The sequence below is a fragment of the Gorilla gorilla genome, chromosome 1, assembly GCF_029281585.2.
Source record: "Gorilla gorilla gorilla isolate KB3781 chromosome 1, NHGRI_mGorGor1-v2.1_pri, whole genome shotgun sequence".
Lineage (NCBI taxonomy): Eukaryota > Metazoa > Chordata > Mammalia > Primates > Hominidae > Gorilla > Gorilla gorilla.
The window spans coordinates 232,270,817-232,298,352 of record NC_073224.2 but is presented as its reverse complement, the minus strand read 5'-3'; the positions used below and the strand labels follow the sequence as shown (position 1 = coordinate 232,298,352).

Genomic DNA, 27,536 nt, shown 5'->3' with positions numbered 1-27,536 from the left:
GTGACGTCAGCGCCCCGCCCCGGGTGATGCTGCAGCAGCCGGGACCGCGGCCGGGCAGGCAGCAGCCCAGCGGGGACAGGGATGCCTGCCGTCTCCACCCACAGGTACCACCGTCTCCTCCGCGCCCTCCGCCCGCTCTCTGGCTCCGTGCCTGCCGGAGCGCCGCGCCCTGGGCCCCGGGGTAGTCAGGGCGCCGAGACCGGGACCCGAGGCCGGCACGGAGACCTTTGTTCCTCGTGGAAGTCTCATGAATTGCAGAGTCCACGGATCTCCCCCGTCTCGCCCCTCCGAGGGCAGGAGCCTCGGGCCCAGGGGAGGGTGCCGGCCAGATGGCAGGTGCTCTCATCCTTGCTGGCAAGGGGAGGAGACCCCGGCCTTGGCCCCAGCTCCTGATGCGCTCCTTGAGCCGGAGGCCTGGTCCCTGGTCACCTGGGCAGGTGTCATCCGCTCCCGGCTCACCTCTTGCGTGGGGCTGAGCCCTCTTGTTGACCAGGGGCCGGGCAACGCCCCTCAGCATCCCAGGGTTACTTAGCGAGGGCACCGAGGACTCCCCTTTCCCGAGCGAGTCAGCACCAAGGGGAACGCGCTGAGGTGGAAGCCGTTCAGCTCCTTCTGCCCTCGACAATAAGCAACTTCTCTAATTATTTCTAGAGTGACAGCCGTGCATGTTTTTCAGCTGTTACAGGAAAGCAGAGTCAGGGGCGGAGGAAAGCCACGTTCAGGCTGCACCTGGCCTGGGCTTTTGGGAAAAGTTGGCCCTGGAGTAGGGGTCAAGCTGCCGGAGATGCAAAGTGGGAAACGGCCACGATTCAGTAACGAGCCTATTAAGTGCACCCTCCCAAGTCCGTAGAGCACCTTCCTGGTCCTTGAGGACCTCACTGAAGAATTTTGAGAATGGGTAGAAAGAAGCATGAGGGGTCGGGCGCGGCGGCTCATGCCTGTAATCCCAGCACTTTGGGAGGCCGAGTCGGGTGGATCACCTGAGGTCAGGAGTTCAAGACCAGCCTGGCCAACATGGTGAAACCCCATCTCTACTAAAAATACAAAATTAGCCGGGCGTGGTGGCACATGCCTGTAATCCCAGCTACTTGGGAAGCTGAGGCAGGAGAATCGCTTGAACCCAGGAGGCAGAGGTTGCAGTGAACCCAGATCGTGCCACTGCACTCTAGTCTGGGCGATAGAGTGAGACTCCGTCTCAAATAAACAAATAAGCAAATACGCCCTAGGAAGGGAGGTGGCCCAAGGCAACCCCGTGGGGGGAGCTCATTTTCATAACGAGAAGAAAGAAATGAGGAAATGGTTTCCGCTCGTAGTAGGATCATTGTAAGCATTCAAACTACATGGACATTGATTACTTTTATTAATCATTTGCCGCTTAAACTTCCCACAACACAGTTTGAGGAATCTGTTACTTTAAACATCCTCTGTACTCTGGAAGCACAGTGAGCCCCTTGTATAGCCTTCGGGGAATCCAGGGAGATGAGTGGATTTCCTTTTGACTGAGTAAATGGTCATATGGTACAGTAAAGATGGTCTGGCGAACGTTTGTATTTGTGCATGAAAATTAGATTTTATGATCTTAAATTCCACTTTCACCCATTTTTATGGGAACCTTAAAAAATGGATTTTTGTTGTTGTTGTTGTTTTTTGAGACAAGAGTCTCACTCTGTTGCCCAGGCTGGAGTGCAGTGGTGCGATCTCAGCTCGCTACAATCTCCACCTCCTGGGTTCAAGCGATTCTCCTGCCTCAGCCTCCGGAGTAGCTGGGATTACAGGCACTCGCCACCATGCCCAGCTAATTTTTTGTATTTTTAGTAGAGACGGGATTTCTCCATGTTGGCCAGGCTGGTCTCGAACTCCTGAGCTCAGGTGATCCACCCACCTCGGCCTCCCAAAGTTCTGGCATTACAGGCGTCAGCCACTGTGCCCGGCCTCAAAAATGAGTTTCTAAAATTCTTCTTATAATAAACATTTGTGAACAGTTTTTACTAAATGTAGTTTTAATAAAAATGGTAATGCTGATCCCCAGATTTGAAGATGAATCCTTAGTAAAGACTTTTTCTGAGCCAGGATTAAACTAGGTCTAATTCTGGTTCAGATGCTAGAGAGAAGTTCATTGAGTGTGTGAGGATCTCCCTTCTGCTAGGACAGGCTGCAGTGGGGTGTGGTGGAGGTGGCAGTAGAGTTGTCCTCTTGCAGGTAGAGAAGTGGGCTGTCTACATAGTCCACTTTAAATAAGGTCAAAGAGGCTCCTCTTTTCAAAAAGACACTTCAGGGGCTGGGAATGGTGGCTCATGCCTGTAATTCCAACACTTTGGGAAGCCAAGGCAGGTGGATCACTTGAGCCCAGGAGTTTGAGGCCAGCCTGGGCAACATGGCGAAACCCCATCTCTACAAAAAAATACAAGAATTAGCCTGGTGTGGTGGTGTGCACCTGTAGTTCCAGCTATTTGGGAGGCTGAGGTGAGAGGATCACCTGAGCCCAGGGAGGTTGAGGCTGCACTGAGCCATGATGACTGCACTCCAGCCTGGGCTAGATAGAGGGAGACTCTGTCTGTCTGTCTGTCTCTCTCTCTCTCTCTGTTTCTCTCTCTCTCTCTATACACACACACACACACACACACACACTTCTGCCATATGCTGTTTAAAGCTGAAGTTTTTCCAAACTGGGCCACAGTTCTTCATTCCAAATTTGAAGGGAAGGTTTCTAATGCACTTAAGTTCACATTATGGTTAAAATGCTGACTAGAAAGAGTGGGAGATATGCCTGTGTGCCTGAAGGTGGGGAGAGGCTGGGCAGAGGGACGGAAAGGGAGTTGGCCACTGAGAGCATACGTGGGGCTGTGACCTTTGGGCGGAGTCCAATCCAACTGTCCACCTCACCTGTGCTGGGTCTTGCCTCCGACTCTGAAGGAGATGGTCTTACACAGTGTTGGAACTGGCGCTCTATTTCTGTGCTTTTGATGAATGAAGCTCCAGGGGATGCTAACTGCTACTTGGGGTTTTGAAAGGAAGACCTGCCAATCATCAGGTTTTACCATGCAGAAGTGCTTGAGCTAGGCCAGTGAGGAACATAAATAAGCTTAGCTTCTTAAACATGTTAATCTTGATTTACTCCTTATAAATGAATTCTATTTCAAATGAAGTATTACTTGTCTACGTGGTTCTTAGGTTCATCTGTTCTCTTCCTACAGGAAAGCATGGTATTTTCCAAGGCCACAGGATAAGTCATTTATAGAAGTGACAGGAGACTCTGTCTCTGCTATATCACTCCCTGTCACCTTGGAATAAAACCCATCTCTTAGCAAGGCTTCAAGGCCCTCCATGATTAGCTAAGACCTTCCTGAGGGCTTCATCTCTCACCCCACCCCCACTGTGCCCAACTGTTACTCATATCTGTCTTTTACCCAATGATTCTACCCCCCAGGAAGGCCCTTTCCTCCACCTTTCTACCTAACTCGAGGACAAGAACTGTGTCTTTTATCTCTCTTATCTCAGTGTCTTGGTACTCAGTACTCAGATGAATTGGAGGCTGGGTAGGTGAGTGGGTGGATGAGTAAATGTTTGGAAGGGGGGATAGGTAGATGGGTGAGTGGAAGGATGGATAGAGGAGTGGGTGGAAGAATAGGTAGGTGGATGTGTGGATAGTTTTTGGATAGACAGATGAATAGATGAATGGAAGAGAGGATGTGTGGAAGGATGGATGGGTAGATGACTGAGTGGAAAGATGGATGAATGGATGTGTGGGTGAGTGGATGGAAGAGTGGCTGGTGGATGAATGGGTGGATGGATGGATGGATGGGTGGGTGGATGGATGGATGGGTGGGTGGGTGGATTGATAGGTACATGGATGGATGGGTGGGTGGGTGGATTGGTGACTGAGTGGGTGGGTGGATGGATGGGTGGGTGCGTGGGTCCATAGTTACATGGATGGATGGGTGGGTGGGTGGATGGATGGATGAGTGGGTGGATGGATGGGTGGGTGGATGGATGGATGAGTGAGTGGATGGATGGGTGGATGGATGGATGAGTGGGTGGATGGATGGATGAGTGGGTGGATGGATGGGTGGATGGATGGATGCGTGGGTGGATGGATGGATGGGTGGGTGAGTGGATGGATGGATGGATGGGTGGATGGATGGATGGGTGGGTGGGTGGATGAATGGATGGATGGATGGATGGATGGGTGGGTGGATGGATGGATGAGTGGATGGATGGATGGATGGATGGATGGATGGGTGGATGGGTGGGTGGATGGATGGATGAGTGGATGGATGGATGGATGGATGGGTGGATGGATGGATGGGTGGGTGGGTGGATGAATGGATGGATGGATGGATGGGTGGGTGGATGGATGGATGAGTGGATGGATGGATGGATGGATGGGTGGATGGATGGATGGGTGGGTGGGTGGATGAATGGATGGATGGATGGATGGATGGGTGGGTGGATGGATGGATGAGTGGATGGATGGATGGATGGATGGGTGGATGGATGGATGGGTGGGTGGGTGGATGGATGGATGAGTGGGTGAGTGGATGGATGCATGGATAGTTGGGTGGGTAGATGGATGGATGAATGAGTCATTGGATTAACACAGTGTTCTTTATCCTGCTGGGATGTCTCTAGATCCAATCATTTTCACCATTGGTGTCTTCCAAAGAGAAGAAAGACAATCTCTGAGTGGGTAGGGTGGTGGAAGAGTTTTGGATACAAATCTGGAGTGAGGAATTTCAGAGTGATTCATAAATAATTTATTGTCTAGTGATAGTGTGATGGAAAGTGGTATGGTAAGTTAATGTCAGGAAAAAAGTGGCTTACTTTTGAAGCTTAAAACTAATTTTGAGAGAAAGCCCGTGATATTTATCTTGGTCAATGACAAGCGCCATCATCAGAAATCAATGTTGGGAAAGTTGTCCCAATTTGGGGCCTACGTCTCAGGAAGGACTTCAAAGGGAATTTAGTCTGTTGCTTTTTTGTGGAGCAGGTGGGCTGTGTCTGAGAGAATCCTGGAACCCCCACCCCCTCTGTTATGTTGGTATCTGTCTCTTTCCCTCTGATCTGAGCAGCTTTTCTCTCCTTGTGCTTATACAAGTGGACATTGGCTAAAACACACAAGCTAACATATTAGAATCCATTCTGTTAATATTAATAATCCAGATTAATTTCGAAGCAGTGAAAAACAGTTCGACACTTTGGAACCGGTGCCTAAGTGGTGCAGATTGCAAACCCCAGCTGGGCAGAGGACAGCGCGGGAGGGGAGTGGAAGGATGTCTATCTGGGAAGGCCTTGAACTTGCTCACTCCTTACCTAGGTCATGGTCATTGTGAAAATGTTTAAAAAGTAAGTTGAGGCCGGGCACGGTGGCTCACACCTGTAATCCCAGCACTTTGGGAGGCCGAGGTGGGCAGATCACGAGGTCAGGAGATAGAGACCATCCTGGCCAACATGATGAAACTCCGTCTCTACTAAAAATACAAAAATTAGCTGGGCGTGGTGGTGGGTGCCTGTAATCCCAGCTACTTGGGAGGCTGAGGCAGGAGCGTGGCTTGAACCTGGGAGGTGGAGGTTGCAGTGAGCCAAGATCAAGCCACTGCACTCCAGCCTTGTGACAGAGCAAGACTCTGTCTCAAAAAAAAAAAAAAGTAAGTTGAAGCTGGGAGGTGGGGATCTGTTTCTCAGCTCTCCCTGGTTCTGTGCCTCTGCATTCGCATGTTGTCTGTGACTACAGGATTCGAGAGTTCGGCTTATTACTTTAAAGAAAGCATTTTCGAACACTGTCAAAGCCTCAGTTCTCCCCACTGGACTAAAACTCACTTGTCAATGGGGGCTGAAGGAAAAGGGCTTGTGTTAAGCCCATTCAGCTGCCTTTCGGGAGAGTGCCCGGGCCTACCGCGAAGGAGGGAACACAAGCGTTAGGGAGTGGAGAGGACTGGCTCTGACTCTATCTGGTGACAGAGGAGCTGTCCCCGCAACGCGAGGAAGCACTCAGGGTGCCGGGGGGGTGGTTCCTAACCATGCCCAGTCTCTCTTCCTCTCTGGTCCCCTGGGACCTTCAGGGAAGGGCAAAATTAGCCCTGGAAATGGGCCGCAGGTCCTAAAATAGGCTGTTGTCCTTGGAGGCCGGAGAGGAGCTGAGAGGCTCTCACTTCCTCAGGACAGTCCTGACCGAGCCTCTGTTTGGGGGATGGTCCCTTTGAGTTTGAGGTGGGGACCTGCAGGACGGGGGTCCTCTCTCTGAGTAGGGAAGGCACTGGGCTTTGGCCTCCTGGGGCAGAGGAGCTGCAGATGGGAAAGTGAGGGCCCGGAGCATCAACCATGAGCAGTGCATTCTGCTTTCGGGGGACGGTGTTTGACTCTAAATTCTGCAGTGTGAACTCAAATGTCGGGGGAGGACTACCCAGGCAAAAGTAACTGTGGCCTCCCCACGGGCTTTCCTCACAGGGACGCCCACCAGCCCTCCCCACGATGATCCCCGCAGCCAGCAGCACCCCGCCGGGAGATGCCCTCTTCCCCAGCGTGGCCCCACAGGACTTCTGGAGGTCCCAGGTCACGGGCTACTCGGGGTCCGTGACACGACACCTCAGTCACCGGGCCAACAACTTCAAACGACACCCCAAGAGGAGGAAGTGCATTCGTCCCTCCCCACCCCCACCCCCCAACACCCCGTGCCCGCTTGAGCTGGTGGACTTCGGGGACCTGCACCCCCAGAGGTCCTTCCGGGAGCTGCTTTTCAACGGCTGCATTCTCTTTGGCATCGAGTTCAGCTACGCCATGGAGACGGCGTACGTGACCCCGGTGCTCCTGCAGATGGGCCTGCCCGACCAGCTCTACAGCCTGGTGTGGTTCATCAGCCCCATCCTCGGTGAGCCCCGGCTCCTCCCCGATGGTGGAGGGCCTCTGGAAGCCTCCAGAAGCCTCATCGCAGTAGCCTGAGGGTCCTGAGGGGAGAAGGGAGGATCAAGAGTTAAGTTCCCCTCATCAGTCTGGGAATGTGGGGAACACAGGTACCGCCGGTCATATCCCAGATTTTAAGTTCCTTATCGAAACCAGACAATAGAACAGGGATTTAGCAGCCCCCGAGGGCTGACACCGTCTCATGCCAGGCTCTCCTTGTCCGAGGGTCCGACTCATAACGCTTGGTGTCATGTGAGCCTGGAAGGTCCTGAAATTTCTTGGATTCCTAAGGAAAGTCGTGTCTGCTTAGGGCCTTAGGGTCCAAAGTGGAGGATTTAAGGAGATGCTGAGCAATCCCCGGAGTCTGCTGAGCTTTGGTTTCCGAGTCCAGGGTTTTGTCACTGACTCTGTTTCATCATCTTATTCTTTTGATGCACTGGGGGTGTTTGAGAGCAGGCACTTCAGGAATGTGGAGGCTGATTCGATGTCCCCATGTGCCATGGGGACCCTGGCAATGACCGCTGGCCTGCTCTGTTTCAGGATTCCTACTGCAGCCTCTGTTGGGTGCTTGGAGTGACCGGTGTACCTCAAGGTTTGGAAGGAGACGCCCTTTCATTCTTGTCCTGGCTATAGGTCTGTTGTTTTGGCATGGAAATAAAATGGAGAGGAAAAAAAAAAGGCCCCAACTGCTTCCTTTTAGGAAAATTTTAAAAAATGTTGACCAAAGCAGTTACCCAGATAGCTTGGGGCCCGCACTGGTGTGAGGCAGGGAGTGCCCTGCAACCTGGCCTCAGTTAACTGTGAGAATAGATCGCTTTGATCATTTTTAAAAATTGAGTTGATAAAGTTCATCTCATTTCTTCTCTGCTTAATGAAATAAAAACCCCCATCCAAGTGCAAAATATATGGTGAGTTTGCAGGCGGCTTTTTCACCGGGCTGTGCTTGAGGTTTAAGTTTTAAAAATTCTTGGGTCCTAAAGATTCTAGACATAAGTCGTGAGCTGCCGGGGACAGAGCTGGTCTGCATTTTCTTGGGGTGACTTTGTTTCTCTGTGTCCAGGGGCACTGCTGGGCCTCTCGCTCTTGCTGAATGGCCGGGACATTGGCATCGCCCTGGCTGACGTGACCGGGAACCACAAGTGGGGCCTGCTGCTGACCGTGTGCGGGGTGGTGCTGATGGACTTTAGCGCCGACTCGGCGGACAACCCCAGCCACGCCTACATGATGGACGTGTGCAGCCCCGCGGACCAGGACCGAGGCCTGAACATCCACGCCCTCCTGGCAGGTGAGTCTCCGCAGCACGGCCGAGGCTGAGTCTGCAGGGCTGCAGGTTTCAGACGTGTGGCTTTCGAGGCCCTTCCTCACTCCCTGATTTAACAAAGAAGCTGGGAGAATTCTAATACATGGAGAAACACTGAAGTGATTGAAAATACATATCTCACACAACACATATCAACCACAACCTATGCTGTTGACACATAAACAACAATTATAGGTCTATAAATTCAAATGTTTATATTCGTGGATTCTCATTGTTTGAGGTAGTTATGTTCTGCAGAGTCACCACAAACACTGAATTAGCAAACACCGCATCTCGCTCCTAGGAAAAATACAGGGTTAGGTTCCTGTGAGCCTCTGGTCACGTTTTCATCAACGGATCAACACATAACCTTGTTGTATGTGTTTCTGTTTAAAACCCCTTATTTCATCTGTGCCTTTGGCTGATTAACATTGAATTGACGGCCGACAGCGCTGCAACTCAAGCCTGAACGAAGCGTCACTGTTGCATGCATTTTCTGCACAAGGCATATCCGGCTTTCTTGCACCTGGAAACGTCAGACAGCTTGGGGGCCATTTAAACAGTGAAACACCAACAAAAAACACAAAAATGTAAAAAAGGTGGCACTAAATAGACCACACAAAAAACTCTTGTTTCGGCCAGGCACAGTGGCTCATGCCTGTAATCCCAGCACTTTGGGAGGCTGAGGTGGGTGGATCACCTGAGGTCGGGAGTTCGAGACCAGCCTGACCAACATGGAGAAACGACATCTCTACTAAAAATACAAAAAAATTAGCTGGGCGTGGTGGCACATGCCTGTAATCCCAGCTACTTGGGAGGCTGAGGCAGGAGAATCACTTGAATCCGGGAGGCGGAGGTTGCAGTGAACTGAGATCGCACTATTGCACTCCAGCCTGGGCAACAAGAGCGAACCTCCATCTCAAAAACAAACAAACAAACAAACACCAACTCTTGTTTCCAGTGTGAGCGTGGGGACGAGAAGGCAGAGCTCAGCCCTGCGGGGCCTCAGCTGGACCACGCACCCTTGGAAGCACAGGCATTGTGCTTTTCTGTGCAAATCCTTGAACGATTGTGAGAGCACCGTGAGGATTGGTTCTGAGTTTTCCTCACTAAATGAGGAGGTTCACAAATGCAGAATCTACAGATAATGAGGATTGAGTGTGTGTGCATGTACACACACACGGCTATATCCATACCATGCATATATGTATGTATATATACATACTTGTGGCATGCTTAATGGCAAAACAGGAGAAATGTTCCCATCAAAGTCAGGAATGAGGCAAGAATGCACCCATCCCACAGAGCCACTGCCATTAGGGACACACAAACAAAAGGTGTGAGGTCAGCCCCACTGGTCTCTGGGGCTGGACGTATGGAAACTTCAAGAGAATTAGCTGCAAAGCAGTGCAGGAGTTCAGTATGATGCTTAGTTATCAATGTACTGTATAAAAATCAATACTGGTTGGGTGCAGTGGCTCAGGCCTACTCTCAACACTTCGGGAGGCTAAGCCAGGAGGATTGCTTGAGTTCAGGAGTTTGAAACCAGCTTGGGTGAACAGTGAGACCCCATCTCTAAAAACATAAGATTAAATAAATAAATAACTCTAGCTTTTCTATATAAAATACTTGCCTTGTTACAGAATAAAATGGAAGAAAAAAATTCCATTTAAAATAGCAACTGGGGCCGGGCATGGTGGCTCATGCCTGTAACCCCAGCACTTTGAGAGGCTGAAGTGGGTGAATCACTTGAGGTCAGGCGTTCAAGACCAGCCTGGCCAACATGACAAAATCCCATCTCTACTAAAAATACAAAAAATTAGCCTGGCATGTGGTGCGCACCTGTAGTCCCAGCTACTCGGGAGGCTGAGGCAGGAGAATTGCTTGAACCCGGGAGGTGGAGGTTGCAGTGAGCCGAGATCATGCCACTGCACTCCAGCCTGAGCAACAGAGTGAGACTTCATCTCAAAATAAATAAATTAAAATAAAATAAAATAGCAATTGGCTGGGCCGAAGGTAGTGAGTTATCTCGATTGATTGCCCACAGTCAGTTACAGTTGGAACTCCTTCCTCTACTCTTTCCCCAACCCTCACTGCTGCACTTGACTAGTCTTGAAAAAGAAACAGATATTGGAACAATGTTTAAAAACCAAGGGAAAGGCCTAATGAGACATTAGGCCTTCATTACAGGACCCGAATGAAGAGACTGGGTCACCCAGTGGTTAGGGGCTCGGGCTCTGGGAGCTGAAAGTCCACGTGGCGCAAATGGCTCTGCTTCCCCAAGCCTCGGTCGCATCTCCTGGAAAATGTTGCCGCTTCTCTTCCTGTTTCCACACGTGCGCTGCTGTGGGCGAGGGAACTTCTAAAGGGGCCACGCCGGGCGAGTGCTGGGCTTGGCAGAGAGGAAGAGGGACGTCGGTTTTTACCTTACGCCCGTCTGTGAGAATGCACCACTTTGATCATTCAAGAAAATTAGCTAATAAAGTTCATCTGGGCCGGGCGTGGTGGCTCATGCATGTACTCCCAGCACTTTGGGAGACCAAGGCAGGCGGATCACCTGAGGTCAGGAGTTCAAGACCAGCTTGGCCAACATGGTGAAACCCCATCTCTACTAAACATACAAAAATTAGCCGGGCGTGGTGGTGAGCGCCTGTAATCCCAGCTACTCGGGAGGCTGAGGCAGGAGAATCACTTGAGCCCAGGAGGAGGAGGTGGCAGTGAGCCGAGATGGTGCCACTGCACTCCAGCCTGGGCAACAAGAGTGAAACTCCGTCTCAAAGAAAAATAATAAATAAAAAATAAAGTTCATCTGAAATCTGACCTTGGATAAGGGTCACGAACAGCAATGGTGTCTTTCAGGAGGGGAGGAGGGAAGGCAATTAGAATCATGAGTGTGGGGAGTCAAGAATAATAAAATGCCTGGGAGGGCAGTGGGGAGGCAGAAAGACTCCCAAGTCTAGAAGAACAGAGGCAGAGAAGGGACAGGACTGGGGCTTTTAAATGGACACGCAAGTGAAAGGGAAAGGCCCGTCTGGGACAAACGAAGGAAGATCTACAGTGAAACCTCGAAATAATGAGATCCATGGTCATACTGTCCTTAGGTACGTGTGGAAGGCTGAGTTGGGCGTGTCTGAAGCCCAGGCCTGTCCATAGAAGTTCTTATTTGAAAGGTAAACGCCTCATGTGGCCAAGTCTTCCCTAAACCAAAAATCCCGTGCTGGTAGCGGGCAGGTTGCTCCTCACCAGCAGCGGTAAACCGAGAGAACCCTCCTCTCCTCTCAACACTAGACCGACTCAAAATGTAGCTGAACTCACAATAAAACAAAATAAAACACCGGATCCCTGATGGGGTGGGTGTCGTGGACCCGTAGCTGGCTGGGGTGGTGCCCCTGCAGCTTCCCTGGCTCTTGCCATTGAAGCACAGAGCCTGGCTGGAAGAAGCTGCCGTGTTTGGAGGTAAATCTGCCCACTGCTGTTGGCGGGTCCCCACGGCATCGCTCACAGTTTCCTGCCATGCTCCGTGGCCAGGGCTGGGCTGGCCGGTGCCCCGAGGCGTGGAGTGAGAACAGAGCAGAAACAGCAGTGATCCGATCCCTGCTTTTCTGCTGGGGGCTGATAGCTCAGAGATCGGAGAGCTGCCTGCCAGGGTGTGGGGAGGCAGGACCCATCTGTGGTCACCACAAGGGGTGGCTCTCCTCATGGTGTTCTGTGCATGGGGACAAACACCCGCATGCACATGTGTGGTCGGCTGTGTGTGAGCCATGGGGTCGGCCCTGAGCTGGAGGGGCCCTCGGAGGGAGGATGTGCCCGGTGTCAGCATTTGCTCCAGGGGCCTGAAAGGTTACGGGGAAAGTGGAACAGGCAGGAAGTGGAAGGGGATGTGAGCAGGTGGTCACTGTGCTGCTGCCGGGGGTCACACCAGGAAGGGCCCTGCAGGTGGCTGTGCAGGACAGGAGGGGGACCTCCTCAAGGGGCCCGCCCTGGGAATCCTGTCCCATTTTGTTGGGGTTTAGGTGGAACAGGTTCTGTGCCCACGTCCCTGGAATGGCCTTGGCTACCTTCATGTCCTTCTAAGAACAGGGCCACCGCGCTTGGGGCTTCTCCTCCCGCAGAAGGGAACTCAAACCCTGTCTCTTTCCCCAGGTCTCGGAGGAGGCTTCGGATACGTGGTCGGCGGAATCCACTGGGATAAAACGGGCTTCGGGAGGGCCCTGGGGGGACAGCTCCGTGTCATTTACCTCTTCACCGCGGTCACCCTGAGCGTCACCACCGTCCTGACCCTGGTCAGCATCCCTGAGAGGCCGCTGCGGCCGCCGAGTGAGAAGCGGGCAGCCATGAAGAGCCCCAGCCTCCCGCTGCCCCCGTCCCCGCCCGTCCTGCCAGAGGAAGGCCCCGGCGACACCCTCCCGTCGCACACGGCCACCAACTTCTCCAGCCCCATCTCGCCGCCCAGCCCCCTCACGCCCAAGTATGGCAGCTTCATCAGCAGGGACAGCTCCCTGACGGGCATCAGCGAGTTCGCCTCATCCTTCGGCACGGCCAACATAGACAGTGTCCTCATTGACTGCTTCACGGGCGGCCACGACAGCTACCTGGCCATCCCCGGCAGCGTCCCCAGGCTGCCCATCAGTGTCAGCTTCCCCCGGGCCCCCGACGGCTTCTACCGCCAGGACCGTGGACTTCTGGAGGGCAGAGAGGGTGCCCTGACCTCCGGCTGTGACGGGGACATTCTGAGGGTGGGCTCCTTGGACACCTCTAAGCCGAGGTCGTCAGGGATTCTGAAGAGACCCCAGACCTTGGCCATCCCGGACGCAGCCGGAGGAGGGGGTCCCGAAACCAGCAGGAGAAGGAATGTGACCTTCAGTCAGCAGGTAACAGCAAATGTCGGGGGAGCCGAGGCTCAGAGGGTGGCATTCGTGGGTCCCCTGGTCAGTTACATGACGAAGAGGGAGAGTCCCTCCAGGAAGAAATTCCCGGCTGTTATGGGGGTGTTATCAAGTGCTTTGACCCAAAGAGAAAAGCCTTAGAGGCCAGGTGCGGTGGCTCAAGCTTGTAGTCCCAGCACTTTAGGAGGCTAAGGCAGGAGGATCGCTTGAACTCAGGAGTTTGAAACCAGCCTGGGCAACGTGGCGAAACCCGTCTCTACTTTTTAGTATTTTAGTATTTTTAAATAATACTTTTTAAAAATATTTTTAAAAAATACTTTTTAGTATTTTTTATACAAAAAGTAGCTGGGCTTGATGGCACACATGTGTGGTCCCAACCACTCTGGAGGCTGAAGAAGGAGGATGGCTTGAGCCCAGGAGGGTGAAGCTGTAGTGACCCATGATTGCACCACTGCACTCCAGCCCGGGTGACAGAGCAAGACCTTGTCTCAGAAAAAAAAAAAAAAAAAAAGACAAGCCTCGGAAACGTGACGTCTTCCCTTGCATGTTAGTGAACAAGTTCTGGGCCTGAGTCCACCTATGAGTGAGTGAGTTCAGGACATCTGTTAGGTATCAGGTGGCTTAAAATCCTGGCTGGGAGTGACAGTGACAACACCTTTTTTTTTTTTTTTGAGAAGGAGTCTCACTCTGTCGCCCAGGCTACAGTGCAGTGGCGCCATCTCGGCTCACTGCAAGCTCCGCCTCCCGGGTTCACGCCATTCTCCTGCCTCAGCCTCCCGAGTAGCTGGGACTACAGGCGCCCGCCACCACGCCCGGCTAATTTTTTGTATTTTTAGTAGAGACGGGGTTTCACCGTGTTAGCCAGGATGGTTTCGATCTCCTGACCTCGTGATCCGCCCGCCTCGGCCTCCCAAAGTGCTGGGATTACAGGCGTGAGCCACCGCGTCCGGCCGACAACTCTTTTAAACACTTACCCAAATGTAATTCAGGCCGGGCCTGTCCTGCTAGTGAGTTTCTTAGAGGCATCATGTGCACCCCACTTGTTTCTGGTGTTTTTCCCAAGACGTCCGGGCTCCAGCCCATTTTGGCAGTGGGAATCCTGTGCCAATGCATCCAAGTCTTCATGGACAGTGGAAACAAAACGTGAAACCTGCAGATGTGTCTGGGATCGTCCCTCCTGGTGCCTGACATCGGTTAACTCCCGGAGGCTATAAAAACAGGAATCTCCAGGGCAGTGCCATCTTCCACGAAGGCCAAGAACCTTCTGGAAAGCTGTTTAAGTTGGTATTTTCTATACGTCAGATGGGCTGCAAGGCCACCAACTGATCTGTGGGGTTTCACGGGCTGATTTTTTTTTTTTTTTTTTTTTTTTGAGACAGAGTCTTGCTCTGTCGCCCAGGCTGGAGTGCAGTGATGCGATCTCGGCTCACTGCAACCTCTGCCTCCCGGGTTCAAGTGATTCTCCTGCTTCAGCCTCCTGAGTAGCTGGGACTACGGGCACCCACCACCACGCCCGGCTAATTTTGTATTTTTAGTAGAGACGGGGTTTCACCATGTTGGCCAGGCTGGTCTCGAACTCCTGGCCTCAAGTGATCCACCCACCTTGGCCTCCCAAAGTGCTGGGATTACAGGCGTGAGCAACCACACCCAGCCAGAATCCATGGTCTTTAAGTAAAGAAAGGTTATTCTCTTATTTAAAGTAGACATAAGAGTTACTGGCCTGCACCTGTGGGCGTTGTAGGAGGAGAGTATATTTCAGTAAGAACGTGGTGTTTCCGGTCCTACAAAGCCGAGTCTCATTTGCCTCATCCCTCAAGGGAGGCAGCTGGAAAAGCTGGGCAGCCTGGAGATCTAGCCGAGGAGACACTTTGCACGTGGGCCGTGTCTCCTGAATGAAGTAGACCCTGCTCTGCCCAGCCCCATCCCACTGGCTTTAAATGGGACTTGGTCCTCAGTTCATTCTCCCGTCAGGGGTTCAGGTGTCGTGTCTCTGCCTAGATGACTTCCCTGATTTAGTCGGAGGTTAACTAGAGATGGGGCTTGCACTGTTCATTTTCTTTTCCTTTCCTTTCCTTTTTTCTTTTATTTCTTTTCTTTTTTGATTATTTTGTCTTGTTTTGTTTTTTACTTACTTTTTAAAAAAATGTAGAGACAGGCTTTTACCATGTTGCCCAGGCTGGTCTTGAGCTCCTGGGCTCAAGTGATCCCCCTGCCTTGGCCTCCCAAAGTGCTGGAATTAGAGGTGTGAGCCACCATGCCCGGCCTTGTTTGGTTTTGTTTTGAGACAGGGTCTCACTTTGTTGCCCAGGCTGGAGTGCAGTGGTGCATTCACGGCTCACTGCAGCCTCAATCTGCCAGGCCCAAGTGATCCTCCCATCTCAGCCTCCTGAGTAGCAGGGACTACAGGTGCGCACCACTACACCCTAATTTTTTACTTTTTGTAGAAACCGGGCCTCACTATGTGGCCCAAGCTGGTCTTGAACTCCTGGGCTCAAGCCATCCTCCCGCCTCTGCCTCTCAAGGTGCTGGGATTCCAGGCGTGAGCCACCGCGCCCACCCCTGTTTTCTCCTTGGAGTGAGCAGGATGGTGCCTTTCGTTTGCTTTTCTCTGGTGTGTGTGGCCGGGGTGTCTTCACGCCTGCGTACCATCTCAGCGTGAGGAAGGACACTGCCCAGGCGTGCGCAGGCCTCACAGGGACATCTGTTGAGGTTCCTGGTGGCACCAAGGACACAGCGAGCTCCCGTCTGGAAAGGGTTTGAGGAACTGGAAATCACTGGAGAGCCAGGAAAGTCCATCCTTATCAAGGAAAGAGGTTTTCTAATCGCTCAGGTTGAGGGCACCATCAGCCTCATTGTGGATGATGCCGGGGTAATTAATCTGGTCTTTGTCAACACTGGATCATCCCAGACTGTTTCACAAAGTTCAAACTGGCATTAGATCCGGTTCTTTAGGTGTGGTTGAAAATCTCATCTTCATCCCCTTTTTCGGTTTCCTTTCTCCTTAGAGTGTAGTTTATGCATCAGTTCTTTGAGGAAAGTAAAAATCATGAGCTAAATATAAACACATCCAGGCTCCACGGAGACAGAGGCATAACTGCAGCGCTGTTCCTCCGCAGGCATGGGGGACGCGCTCTGCTGATGTGGGTGTCCTGGGAGCCGGCACTGCGGCCTCTCAGCTTCCTTTCCCACCGGGAGTATCCAGGGCGGACCGCACCACAGTGGAGCCGGGCAGCAACGCCTCTTTGCTCTCAAACATCTAAATTCAAAAACGACTAGTTCCCCAAGGTGGGAGGATCACTTGAGGCCAGGAGTTTGAGACCAGTCTGGGCAACACAGTGAGACCCCATCTCTGTAACAATTTTTTAAAAATCAGCCAGGTGTGGTGGTGCTCGCCTGTAGTCCCAGCTACTCGGGAGGCTAAGGTGGGAGGATCACTTGAGCCCGGGAGGTCGAGGCTGCAGTGAGCCATGACCGCACCGCTGCACTCCAGCCCGGGCGACAGAGCAAGACTGTCTCTAAAACAACAAAAACAACAGCAACAAAATAACAAGCTCCCCTGACCGGAGTCTGTACCCCAAACCCAAGCAGGGCTACGTGGAATGAAACCTTCTCGTTCCAGGAGGAGTTTGCAAACCTAGTGAACATGTCCATGCAATGTTGTTCTTGAGCCCCAGAAAGAAATCTAAGCCCCTCGCACCCGTTTCCATCCTGTTGACCGTGGGGCATGTCGTGTGCTCTCTGAGCCCCTGTCAAGGGCTGAGGTACTCATGTGGGCAGGGCCGCCCTGTCTTCTGTGTGGTGGGGGTTCCACCTGTCCAGAGAGAATTTTGAACACATGTTCCTGGTGGCCACCTTGAAATAAGTCGTTCCCAGCCTTCTTTTACGAAAAAGAAATGACTTCCTAAGTGTGTGGATCTGAACTGACCCATGTTTTTTCATTTCGAATGTATTTTGCATTTTGCAAAGTCTTATCTCACTCCCTGTGGCACAGATAGTGTCCTGTGGCCACACTGTGGGCACACCTGAAATGGAATTCTAGTCTTAGCTGCTCTGGGGCCTCGGAAACGATGCCCTGAAGTTGTTCCTCTGAGGTTGGCGTCGACGCGGGGCTCATGCCGTCTGATAAGAAGACAGACCCGTGCAGCCTCCGTGCGGTGTTTCCAAGAGCGCATTCCCCTGAGCAGAGCAGAGTCCGCGCTGTGTGATGGGGGTGCGGGGCTCTGATGAGGGGTTTGTGGGCTCTTCCCAGGTGGCCAATATCCTGCTCAACGGCGTGAAGTATGAGAGCGAGCTGATGGGCTCCAGCGAGCGCGCGGAGCAGCCTCTGTCCGTGGGGCGCCTCTGCTCCACCATCTGCAACATGCCCAAGGCACTACGCACCCTCTGCGTCAACCACTTCCTGGGTGAGCTCCCGGCCAAGCCTCCCCGTGAGTCCTGGTCCTGCTCAGGGCTCTCGCCCCACTGGCCTTCCAGGATGCCCCTGAGCCTCCCTTCCCAGAACCTTTCTGAGTTCACCAGCCCCCAACAACAGCACCAAGGGCAGGCCTGGGGTGTGGTGGCTGCCCTGGAGGGCTTTTCTCCAGGGTGCCTGCCCTGCATAGCCCCAAACTAAACCAGGTGTCACCATTGAAAGCCACATAGCTCACTCTGGGCCCGACACCTGGGTCCCCACAGAGCCAAAATTCTCATTACCAGAAGCCCTTTGGACAACTCCACAGTGAAATGATGGACCCACACCTTCCCACCTTCCCACCTTCCAACTTTGTCTTGCTCTGTCTTCAAGCACAGACCCCACACCTGCCTGCCCGTGTCTATTGCTGTTTGTAAATTCACATGGCTCGGCCTTTGAATGAGCATTGAAAAGCACCAACTTGCATTTCGTTCCATTTAGTCTCTTTCCACTGTTGAGTGGTTGAACATTTGACCATGATTCAGAATTTGAGGCCGGGCGCGGTGGCTCACGCCTGTAATCTCAGCACTTTGGGAGGCCGAGGCTGGTGGATCACGAGGTAAGACGATTGAGACCATCCTGGCCAACATGGTGAAACCCCATCTCTACTAAAAATACAAAAATTAGCTGGGCATGGTGGTGCGTGCCTGTAATCCCAGCTACTCGGGAGGCTGAGGCAGGAGAATCGCTTGAACTCGGGCGGGAGAGGTTGCAATGAGCCGAGATTGCACCACTGCATTCCAGCCTGGGTGACAAAGCAAGACTCCATCTCAAAAAAAAAAAAAAAAGAATTTGAGATAATCTAGGGCTCTCATACATTATGGGACATAAATCAACATGACCTTCTAGAAGGCAATTTCATAATGGGTGAGAATCTTAAAAATGGTCCTACCTTTTTTCCCTATGACCTTACTCAGTATTCCATGCAAGCCCATAATCAAAGACTATATTCAAAATATGTATGCAAGGTATTGATCACAGCATGGTTTCAGACAGCCACAGACTGCGATTGGGGGATAGAGATGTCCAACAGTTGGGGAAGGGTTAAATATATTAGGGTGCACCCACACTGTGAAATATTTTGCTGCCATCAAAACAAGTCTATTTAATAATTCTTGATGGCATAGAACATTGTAGATGATAATTCATTATGGTTCAAGAGGGCCTATAGATACCACCTTCCTCTACCAAAGAAGGAATTCCCATGGTTCAAGGAACGGAGCGCTAAGCACTTCCGCCAGCACTTCGATGTCTGTGCTTCCCGGTGGATTTCTCCCAATTAAATGGACCCCTCCCCTGCACCACCCAGGTAGCTGGAGCACCTCCACTGCTACCCTTGCCTCATGTTTATAGAAATATATGGTGGTTTAAAATAAAAAAATTGTAAGGAAACTCTGTTAGTCTGTTCTCACACTGCTAATAAAGACATACCCGAAACTGGGTAATTTATAAAGAAAAGGAGGTTTAATGGACTCACAGTTCCACATGGCTGGGGAGGACTCACAATCATGGCGGAAGGCAAAGGAGGCGCAAAGGCACATCTTACATGGTGGCAGGCAAGAGGGCGTGTGCACGGGAACTCCCATTTATAAAACCATCAGATCTCATGGGACTTATTCACTATCATGAGAACAGCATGGGAAAGACCCAACCCCATGATTCAATTAGCTCTCACGGGGTCCCGCCCACGACACACAGGGATTATGGGAGCTACAATTAGAGATGAGATTTGGGTGGGGACACAGCCAAACCATATCAGAAACGAACACAGTTTTAAATTGCTCGTTACTTTTTTTTTTGAAATGGAGTCTCGCTCTGTCGCCCGGGCTGGAGGGCAGTGGCGCGATCTCAGCTCACTGCAAGCTCCGCCTCCCGAGTTCACACCATTCTCCTGCCTCAGCCTCCCGAGTAGCTGGGATTACAGGCACCCACCACCATGCCTGGCTAATTTTTTGTATTTTCAGTAGAGACGGGGTTTCACCATGTTAGCCAGGATGGTCTCGATTTCCTGACCCTGTGATCCACCCGCCTCAGCCTCCCAAAGTGCTGGGATTACAGGCGTGAGCCACCGCACCCAGCTGCTCATTACTTTTATAACCAGTAGACGCGTGTTGGTTAGAGAAAGGGCAGAGTGTTGGCCTTTGCCCCCGAGGTCATGAACCCCTTTCTTTCTTCCAGGGTGGCTCTCGTTCGAGGGGATGTTGCTCTTCTACACAGACTTCATGGGCGAGGTGGTGTTTCAGGGGGACCCCAAGGCCCCGCACACATCAGAGGCATATCAGAAGTACAACAGCGGCGTGACCATGGGCTGCTGGGGCATGTGTATCTACGCCTTCAGTGCTGCCTTCTACTCAGGTACCCGCTGCCAGCCAGGCTGGCACGGCAGTGAGAGCTTTGGTTGGGTCCATGGAGCATGCGAAATGAAGGCAGGTTCATGGCCTTACGATTGCAGACATTACATCCCAATCTGGGGGACGCCACTGTCTTTCCCGGCTGCAGGGCGCTGGGCCTGGGGGAGCTGGGCTGAAGAAATGGAGCTTGCTGGCCTCAGGCCTCCCAGAGCTGGTGGCCTACGGGGGCACGGGTGCTTGTCAGGACCTGACTACACCGGCAGGCTGTAGCGAGGGCGAAGTGGGGGGCCCTGGGGGAACCCCAAGGCCACACCCAGGCAGCGTGCTGTCCGCCAGCCCCCAGCTAACTTCCCACTTTGATTCAAGGAGCAACTGGTCCCCAGGGAGGTGGGGGCAGGGGTGTGTGATCTTGGAGCGTAGGGGTGGGCAGGGGCCAGGGGCCCAGAAGACTTTGAGGTTCTCTGTCTGGGGTACCCTTGGAGCACAGTGCTGAGTTCACACCAGGGCAAAGCCGAGGTGCCATCCCCATGGGGCCTGGCCGGTAGCGTGCACCGGGCAAATTTTATCCCAGAGGTCTGCATACTTTTTCTGCAAAAGGCCAGAGAGTTGGTATTTCCGGCTTTGCTGGCCCAGTGGTCTCTGTTGCAGCCCCTCACCGAAAGCCACAGACACGGGAAACCGAGTGGGCGTGCCGAGCGCCAATCAAACCGCACTGTGTTCACTGAAATACGAATTTCATGTGATTTTCACGTGTCACAAAATATTCATCTTTTTTTGATTTTTTAAATTAATTTTTTTTTAAATTTACAAAACTAGGCTGCAGGCTGGACTTCGCCTTCGATCCATAATCTGCCAACTGTTTTATTTTAGTTGCCCCCATCTTTGTGGGTTCAAGCCCCAAAGTAGAGGGTCACTGAGGGGCTGCGGCAATAAGAAATTTGTCAGATCTCACTTGTGAGTCCATGGGGTGGCACCTTGGGTGTTGGGTTCCCCCATAGCCATGTGGCCTTGGGGCGTGGGGAACTGGCCCCATTTTATCTGATTCTAGGGAGCCCCATCGCTGACATCCATGCTGTCACATCATCTTGGGGGTGTAAAGATGGTGGCTGGCTACGGGATGGGCTGCTGTTGTACCCATAATTACACAAGAACACAGAGGTTTAGCTCGAGACCCTCAGTCCCTGAGCCCCTTTGGTGTCACAGCCCCAAGACCCCTCCACCTGCAGAAGCCCTGGGGGACCTGGCCCTGGCCAGTGTGAACAGGACACCCTGTCTTGCCATCTATCCAGACAGCCCTGTCCTGGATCCAGTAATTCTGGACCACCAGAATTACTGGGGTGGTCTCTCAGCTCCCCTGGGTTCCCCAGGAAGTACTTTCTGGTCTGGGGCAAGTGACCTGCCAAGCCGGGTCCCACCACTGCTAGCTTCAGGTCAGCCGCCGGGAGGTGGCACTGGAAGCTGAGTCCCCAGAGGCTCTGGCCGTGTGGCACTGCTCACCCTCTCTGTGGCCCGCAGCTATCCTGGAGAAGCTGGAGGAGTTCCTCAGCGTCCGCACCCTCTACTTCATCGCCTATCTCGCCTTCGGCCTGGGGACCGGGCTTGCCACCCTCTCCAGGAACCTCTACGTGGTCCTGTCGCTCTGCATAACCTACGGGATTTTATTTTCCACCCTGTGCACCTTGCCCTACTCGCTGCTCTGCGATTACTATCAGAGTAAGAAGGTAAGTGCTCTCCCTTGTCTTGCTTCGGGTCTGCTTCTTGGAGAAACCCCACCTGAGAACTGTCCCCCAGGACCAGCTGCATAATCTGCAGAGCCCGGTGCAAAATGTCAAGACAGCGACCACAGAGCATTAAACCAAGGGGGGCCCTTCTGAGTCTGGGGCGTGCCCCCTGCCTGTAATCCCCTCATTGCTTCATTAGCAGAAGGCTCCAGCCCACCCAGGCTCTGGGTCAGGCTCTGTCCTTCCCAGGGATGTGGGGAATGGGAGGCTGCCCCTTCGTACTCCATTGTCAGGCCACCGGGTCTCCTGTTGGTGCCTGTCCCAGCCATTCAGGGTGGGGCTTATGGGGAGGCAGTGAAGCTCGGAAAACTCAGCAATCCAGATCGATAACATGCTAATGCAGTATTTTTAAAAATCAGAATTCTTGCCAAAAATCCATGGAGAACAAAAACATCTTTCTTTCTCTTTTTTTTTTTTTGAGATGGAGTCTTGCTCTGATGCCTGTGCTGGAGTGCAGTGGTGCGATCTCGGCTCACTGCAACCTCCACCTCCCGGGTTCAAGTGGTCCTCCTGCCTCAGCCTCCCAAGTAGCTGGGACTACAGGCACGTGCCACCATGCCCAGCTAATTTTTTGTATTTTTAGTAGAGATGGGGTTTCACCATGTTGGTCAGGCTGGTCTCAATCTCTTGACCTCATGATCCGCCCGCCTCAGCCTCCCAAAGTGCTGGGATTACAGGCGTGAGCCACCGCACCCAGCCCAAAATTTTAAATAAAGAGAGGATCAGTTCACCATGTACTAGGGGTTCTGAGAGCCAGCTCAGCTCCTGATCCTTTTTCTATGTGAACTTCAGTTCTGTCCTTGAATCCTGACTAGATGTTTCTTGCCCTCTGGTCTCAGAATTCTCTTGGCTTTTATTCCTTGATCCACTTGCCAGTTTTATCACCTCACACTTGTTCCTCATGGCTTCCCATCAAGCCGTGGGTATTAGGTGACAGTGTAATTTATTAGATGTTGGTTTTGGCCAAATACTGGGCATGCCTTAATAACAACCAAATCATTTCATTATTTGGACAGGCCTGAGTACCTTATCAAGCAGATTAAAAGGATATGGTACCCGTCCTTTAGAAAAGGACAGCTAAAATCTTGTTACGGATTATGGATTTAGCATAAAGAAAAATAATCAGGCATAAATTAAGAGTAAGAGAGGGGGCCAGGCGCGGTGGCTCACACCTGTAGTCCCAGGTACTTAGGAGGCCGAGGTGGGTGGATCACGAGGTCAGGAGATTGAGACCATCCTGGCTAACACGGTGAAACCCCATCTCTACTGAAAATACAAAAAATTAGCTGGGCATGGTGGCGGGCGCCTGTAGTTCCAGCTACTCGGAAGGCTGAGGCAGGAGAATCGCTTGAATCTGGGAGGCAGAGGTTGCAGTGAGCCGAGATGGCGAGATGGTGCCACCGCACTCCAGCCTGGGCGACAGAGCAAGACTCTGTTTCAAAAAAAAAGAGTAAGAGGGACAATGAATAGAAATTTCACTTCACGGCCGGGTGCGGTGGCTCACGCCTGTAATCTCAGCACTTTGGGAGGCTGAGGCAGGTGGATTACCGGAGGTCAGGAGTTTGAGACCAGCCTGGCCAACATGGTGAAACCCCATCTCTACTAAAAATACAAAAATTAGCCAGGCATGGTGGCGGACGCCTATAGTCCCAGCTACACGGGAGACTGAGGCAGGAGAATGGCGTGAATCTGGGAGGCGGAGCTGGCAGTGAGCCAAGATCACACCACTGCACTCCAGCCTGGGCAACAGAGCGAGACTCTGTCTCAAAAAAAAAGATAGTAATACTTTGAAAAAAAAAAAAAAAGGATCAGTAATAGTGCTGAGCCACCTCATATTGGAGTCTGAGGCAAAAGGAAAAATGGCATTTAAAAGGCCAAACGCAGTAGCTCACGCCTGTAATCCCAGCACTTTGGGAGGCCGAGGCAGGTGGATGACTTGAGGTCAGGAGTTCAAGATCAGCCTGGCCAACATGATGAAACCATGTCTACTAAAATACAAAAATTAGCCAGGCATGGTGGCCCGTGCCCATAATTCCAGCTACTTGGGAGGCTGAAGCAGGAGAATCGCTTGAACCTGGGAGGCGGAGGTTGCAGTGAGCCAAGATTGCACCACTGCACTCCAGCCTGGGTGACAGTGGCTATGTAAATAAATAAATAGGCCGGGTGTGGTGGCTCACGCCTGTAATCCCAGCACTTTGGGAGGCCAAGGAGGGTGGATCACGAGGTCAGGAGATCGAGACCATCCTGGCTAACACAGTGAAGCCCCTTCTCTACTAAAAATACAAAAAATTAGCCGGGCGTGGTGGCGGGCACCTGTAGTCCCAGCTACTCTGGAGGCTGAGGCAGAAGAATGGTGTGAACCTGGGAGGCGGAGCTTGCAGTGAGCTGAGATCGTGCCACTGCACTCCAGCCTGGGCAACAGAGCGAGACTCCGTCTCAAATAAATACATACATAAATAAATAAAGTGCCTTAAATTTTTGTTGATATTTTGCTCAGCATAGACTTTACCGGCTGTATTGAAATATGCACCATCTAACAGTGTGTGATGTGCACCGTTCGGCGGTTTCAGCACACGCAGAGTTGTACAACCATCACCACCATCAATTTCAGAACAGTTTTGTCACCCCAGGAAGAAACCCGTCAGCCATCACCCCTCTGACCCTCCCACTCTCCCAGGCCTAGGTGACCGCTAACCTACTTCCTGTCCCCATGGACTTGCCTATTTGGGACGTCTCCTGTGATGGAGTCAGGCAGTCTGCCGCCTCTCGTGTCTGGCATCTGCGGTGCAGCTGTGGGCTTCGAGCTCCATCCGTGCTGTTTCCTGGGTCAGCGCCTCCTTCCCTTTTATGGTCACATAATGTTCCCACCATAATTTTCCTTTGCAGTGACTTTGAAATTTTAAAATGCTGCATTGAAATATTACCTGGACAGCCTGGGCAACATAGTCAGACCCCATCTCTAAAAAAATAAGATTAAAAATTAGCCAGGTGTGGTGGCATGCACCGGTAGTTCCAGCTACTCAGGAGGCTGAGGTGGGAGGATCACTTGAGCCCAGGAGGCTGAGGCTGCAGTGGGCTGAGATTGTGCCACTGCACTCCAGCCTGGGCAACAGAGCAAGACCCTGTCTCAAAAAAAAAAAAAAGAAAAAGAAAAGAGAAAAGAAAGAAAGAAAAGAAATGTGACCTGGATTACTGAGTTTCTCTCTCTCCCTTTTAATCTCATGCCTCAGTTGCCTCCCCCAGGCCTGGGCCTGATTTGTTTTAGGGAGTTTGGAGTCTGACAAGTTCAGCTGGGCTGGCCCTGAGCACAGCCCTTCTGATGGGGGGAAGCCGCAGGGGAGGCCCAGGCTCCCAGGTCACAGCAATGCCCACTCACGCAGCACCTTGCAGGCCGGCTGGTGCTGGGGGAGCCGAGTGAGGGAAAGCCATGCCACCGCTCCCCACCGTCACTCTGCACAGACCACACTCTCAGCCACTGTCCCCCAGCGTGGCATGCAGGGGAGGGAGAGTGAGTGACGTGCCCAAGCTGGAGGCCACGAGGACCTTGGAGCCTCAGACAGAGGACCAGCGGCTGTCATGTGCAGAGGACTTTGGGGGTGTAGGGCAGGTCCCATCCTGGACAAAGGTGAAGGAGGGGATGGCAGGAGTGGAGCGGCCGCCTGGCTGGGCAGATTGGTTTTCTTTGGGTGAGAGGACGGGGAGGAGCTCAAGTACTGAGCGGGGAAAGTGTCTCCCGCCACCTCAGCCCGTGGGAGCTCAGCCCTCTGCCCCATTAGTCGTGGATTCTTTTCATTGTCGTCATCTCTCCAAACACAAATATTGTTAAACTCTTGGCTGAACTCCCTGTGCATGTTGGCGCTGAAAAATGTGAGGCCGCTGTGCGTGGGCCGCTCGGGCCTCCTGGGCTCGCAGGACACACCGAGCTCGGTCACCCCGTGCTGGCCGCGGCATGTCTCGCTGACACGTTTCTTCCTCTGGGTCAGTTTGCAGGGTCCAGTGCGGACGGCACCCGGCGGGGCATGGGCGTGGACATCTCTCTGCTGAGCTGCCAGTACTTCCTGGCTCAGATTCTGGTCTCCCTGGTCCTGGGGCCCCTGACCTCGGCCGTGGGCAGCGCCAACGGGGTGATGTACTTCTCCAGCCTCGTGTCCTTCCTGGGCTGCCTGTACTCCTCCCTGTTTGTCATTTATGAAATTCCTCCCAGCGACGCTGCAGACGAGGAGCACCGGCCCCTCCTGCTGAACGTCTGACATCGTGGAGCCTCGACTCTGGACACGCGCCTGCACCTGGGGGTCTGGAGCAGGCCGACCAGTGAGGACCAAAGGGCCTTGTTGGACAGGGGGACAGGCTGCCTACTGGAATGTAAATATGTGATAAAATAATAAATGACAGCGGCAAAGCCTATGGTTTCTAGGCATTGCTCTCTGGTGGCTGAGAGGTCCCCATGGGATTGAGTTACCCTCGTGAGGACTTGGGCAGGGGGAGGTTTGTAAGAATCTTTTTTTGAAAGTAAAGGTGTAATTCAATGGTTCTCAACCAGGGGCAATTTTGCCACCCCATCCCCACCCCCGGGAAGACATCTGGCAAAGTCTGGAGATAGCTTTGGTTGTCACAACTCGGGGATGCTGTAAACCTCCCACAGCACACAGGACCGCCCCAACAGCAAGGAGCTAGCAAGACCCAGCTGTCAATCATGCTGAGGTAGAGTGAGCCTGGTCTAACTGGACCATATATTCTGTACATTGCATCCCAGGGTAGAGTCACAGTATACAGGTCTTTTGGATCAGAAGGCCTCATATTTATTCACTTGTCCATTCATCCATTTATTCTCTCATCCATTCATTCATCTACCCATCCGCATATCCACCCATCCACATAACCATCCATCCACTCATCCAAATATCCTCCCATCCAAATATCCACTCATCTATATATCCATCCATCTACATACCCACCCATTCATCAGTCCACATAACCATCCATCCACTCATCCAAATATCCACCCATCCAAATATCTACTCATCTATATATCCATCCATCCACCCATCTAAATATCCACTTCTCCATATATCCATCCATCCATCCATCCATCCATCCATCCATCCATCCATCCATCCATCCACATATCCACCCATCCACCCATCCAAATATCCACTTCTCCTTAGATACATCCTTCCATCTATCCATCCATCCACCCATCTAAATATCCACTTCTCCATATATCCATCCATCCATCCACCCATCCATCCATCCATCCACCCATCCATCCATCCATCCATCTATCCATCCATCCGCATACCCACCCATCCACCCATCCATCCATCTATCCATCCATCCACATATCCACCCATCCAGCCATCCAAATATCCACTTCTCCATATATCCATCCATCCATCCACCCATCCATCCATCCATCCATCTATCCATCCACCCACATATCCACCCATCCACCCATCCATCCATCTATCCATCCATCCACATATCCACCCATCCAGCCATCCAAATATCCACTTCTCCATATATCCATCCATCCACATATCCACCCATCCGTCCATCCACATAACCATCCATCCACTCATCCAAATATCCACCCATCCAAATATCTACTCATCTATATATCCATCCATCCACCCATCTAAATATCCACTTCTCCATATATCCATCCATCCATCCATCCATCCATCCATCCATCCATCCATCCATCCACATATCCACCCATCCACCCATCTAAATATCCACTTCTCCTTATATACATCCATCCATCTATCCATCCATCCATCCACATATCCACCCATCCACCCATCCAAATATCCACTTCTCCTTAGATACATCCTTCCATCTATCCATCCATCCACCCATCTAAATATCCAC

The 27,536-nt window shown here is 52.2% G+C and overlaps 1 protein-coding gene across 3 annotated transcripts; it reads left to right on the top strand.

The window, feature by feature from the left end:
- Positions 1-26,067, top strand: SLC45A1 (solute carrier family 45 member 1). 3 transcript variants are annotated; one of them, XM_004024591.5, is made up of 9 exons: positions 1-104; positions 6,445-6,865; positions 7,438-7,530; positions 7,958-8,182; positions 12,341-13,068; positions 17,333-17,486; positions 19,712-19,888; positions 21,400-21,605; positions 25,649-26,067. In XM_004024591.5, exons 1-9 carry the CDS (start codon positions 27-29, stop codon positions 25,913-25,915), a joined length of 2,349 nt encoding a protein of 782 aa, XP_004024640.4. In that variant the 5' UTR covers positions 1-26; the 3' UTR covers positions 25,916-26,067. The 3 variants fall into 3 exon arrangements, with proteins under 3 accessions (XP_004024640.4, XP_055239686.2, XP_055239694.2); XM_055383711.2 differs by lacking the exon at positions 7,438-7,530; XM_055383719.2 differs by lacking the exons at positions 6,445-6,865; positions 7,438-7,530 and having other exon boundaries at positions 27-104.
- The last annotated feature ends 1,469 nt before the right edge of the window (positions 26,068-27,536 follow it).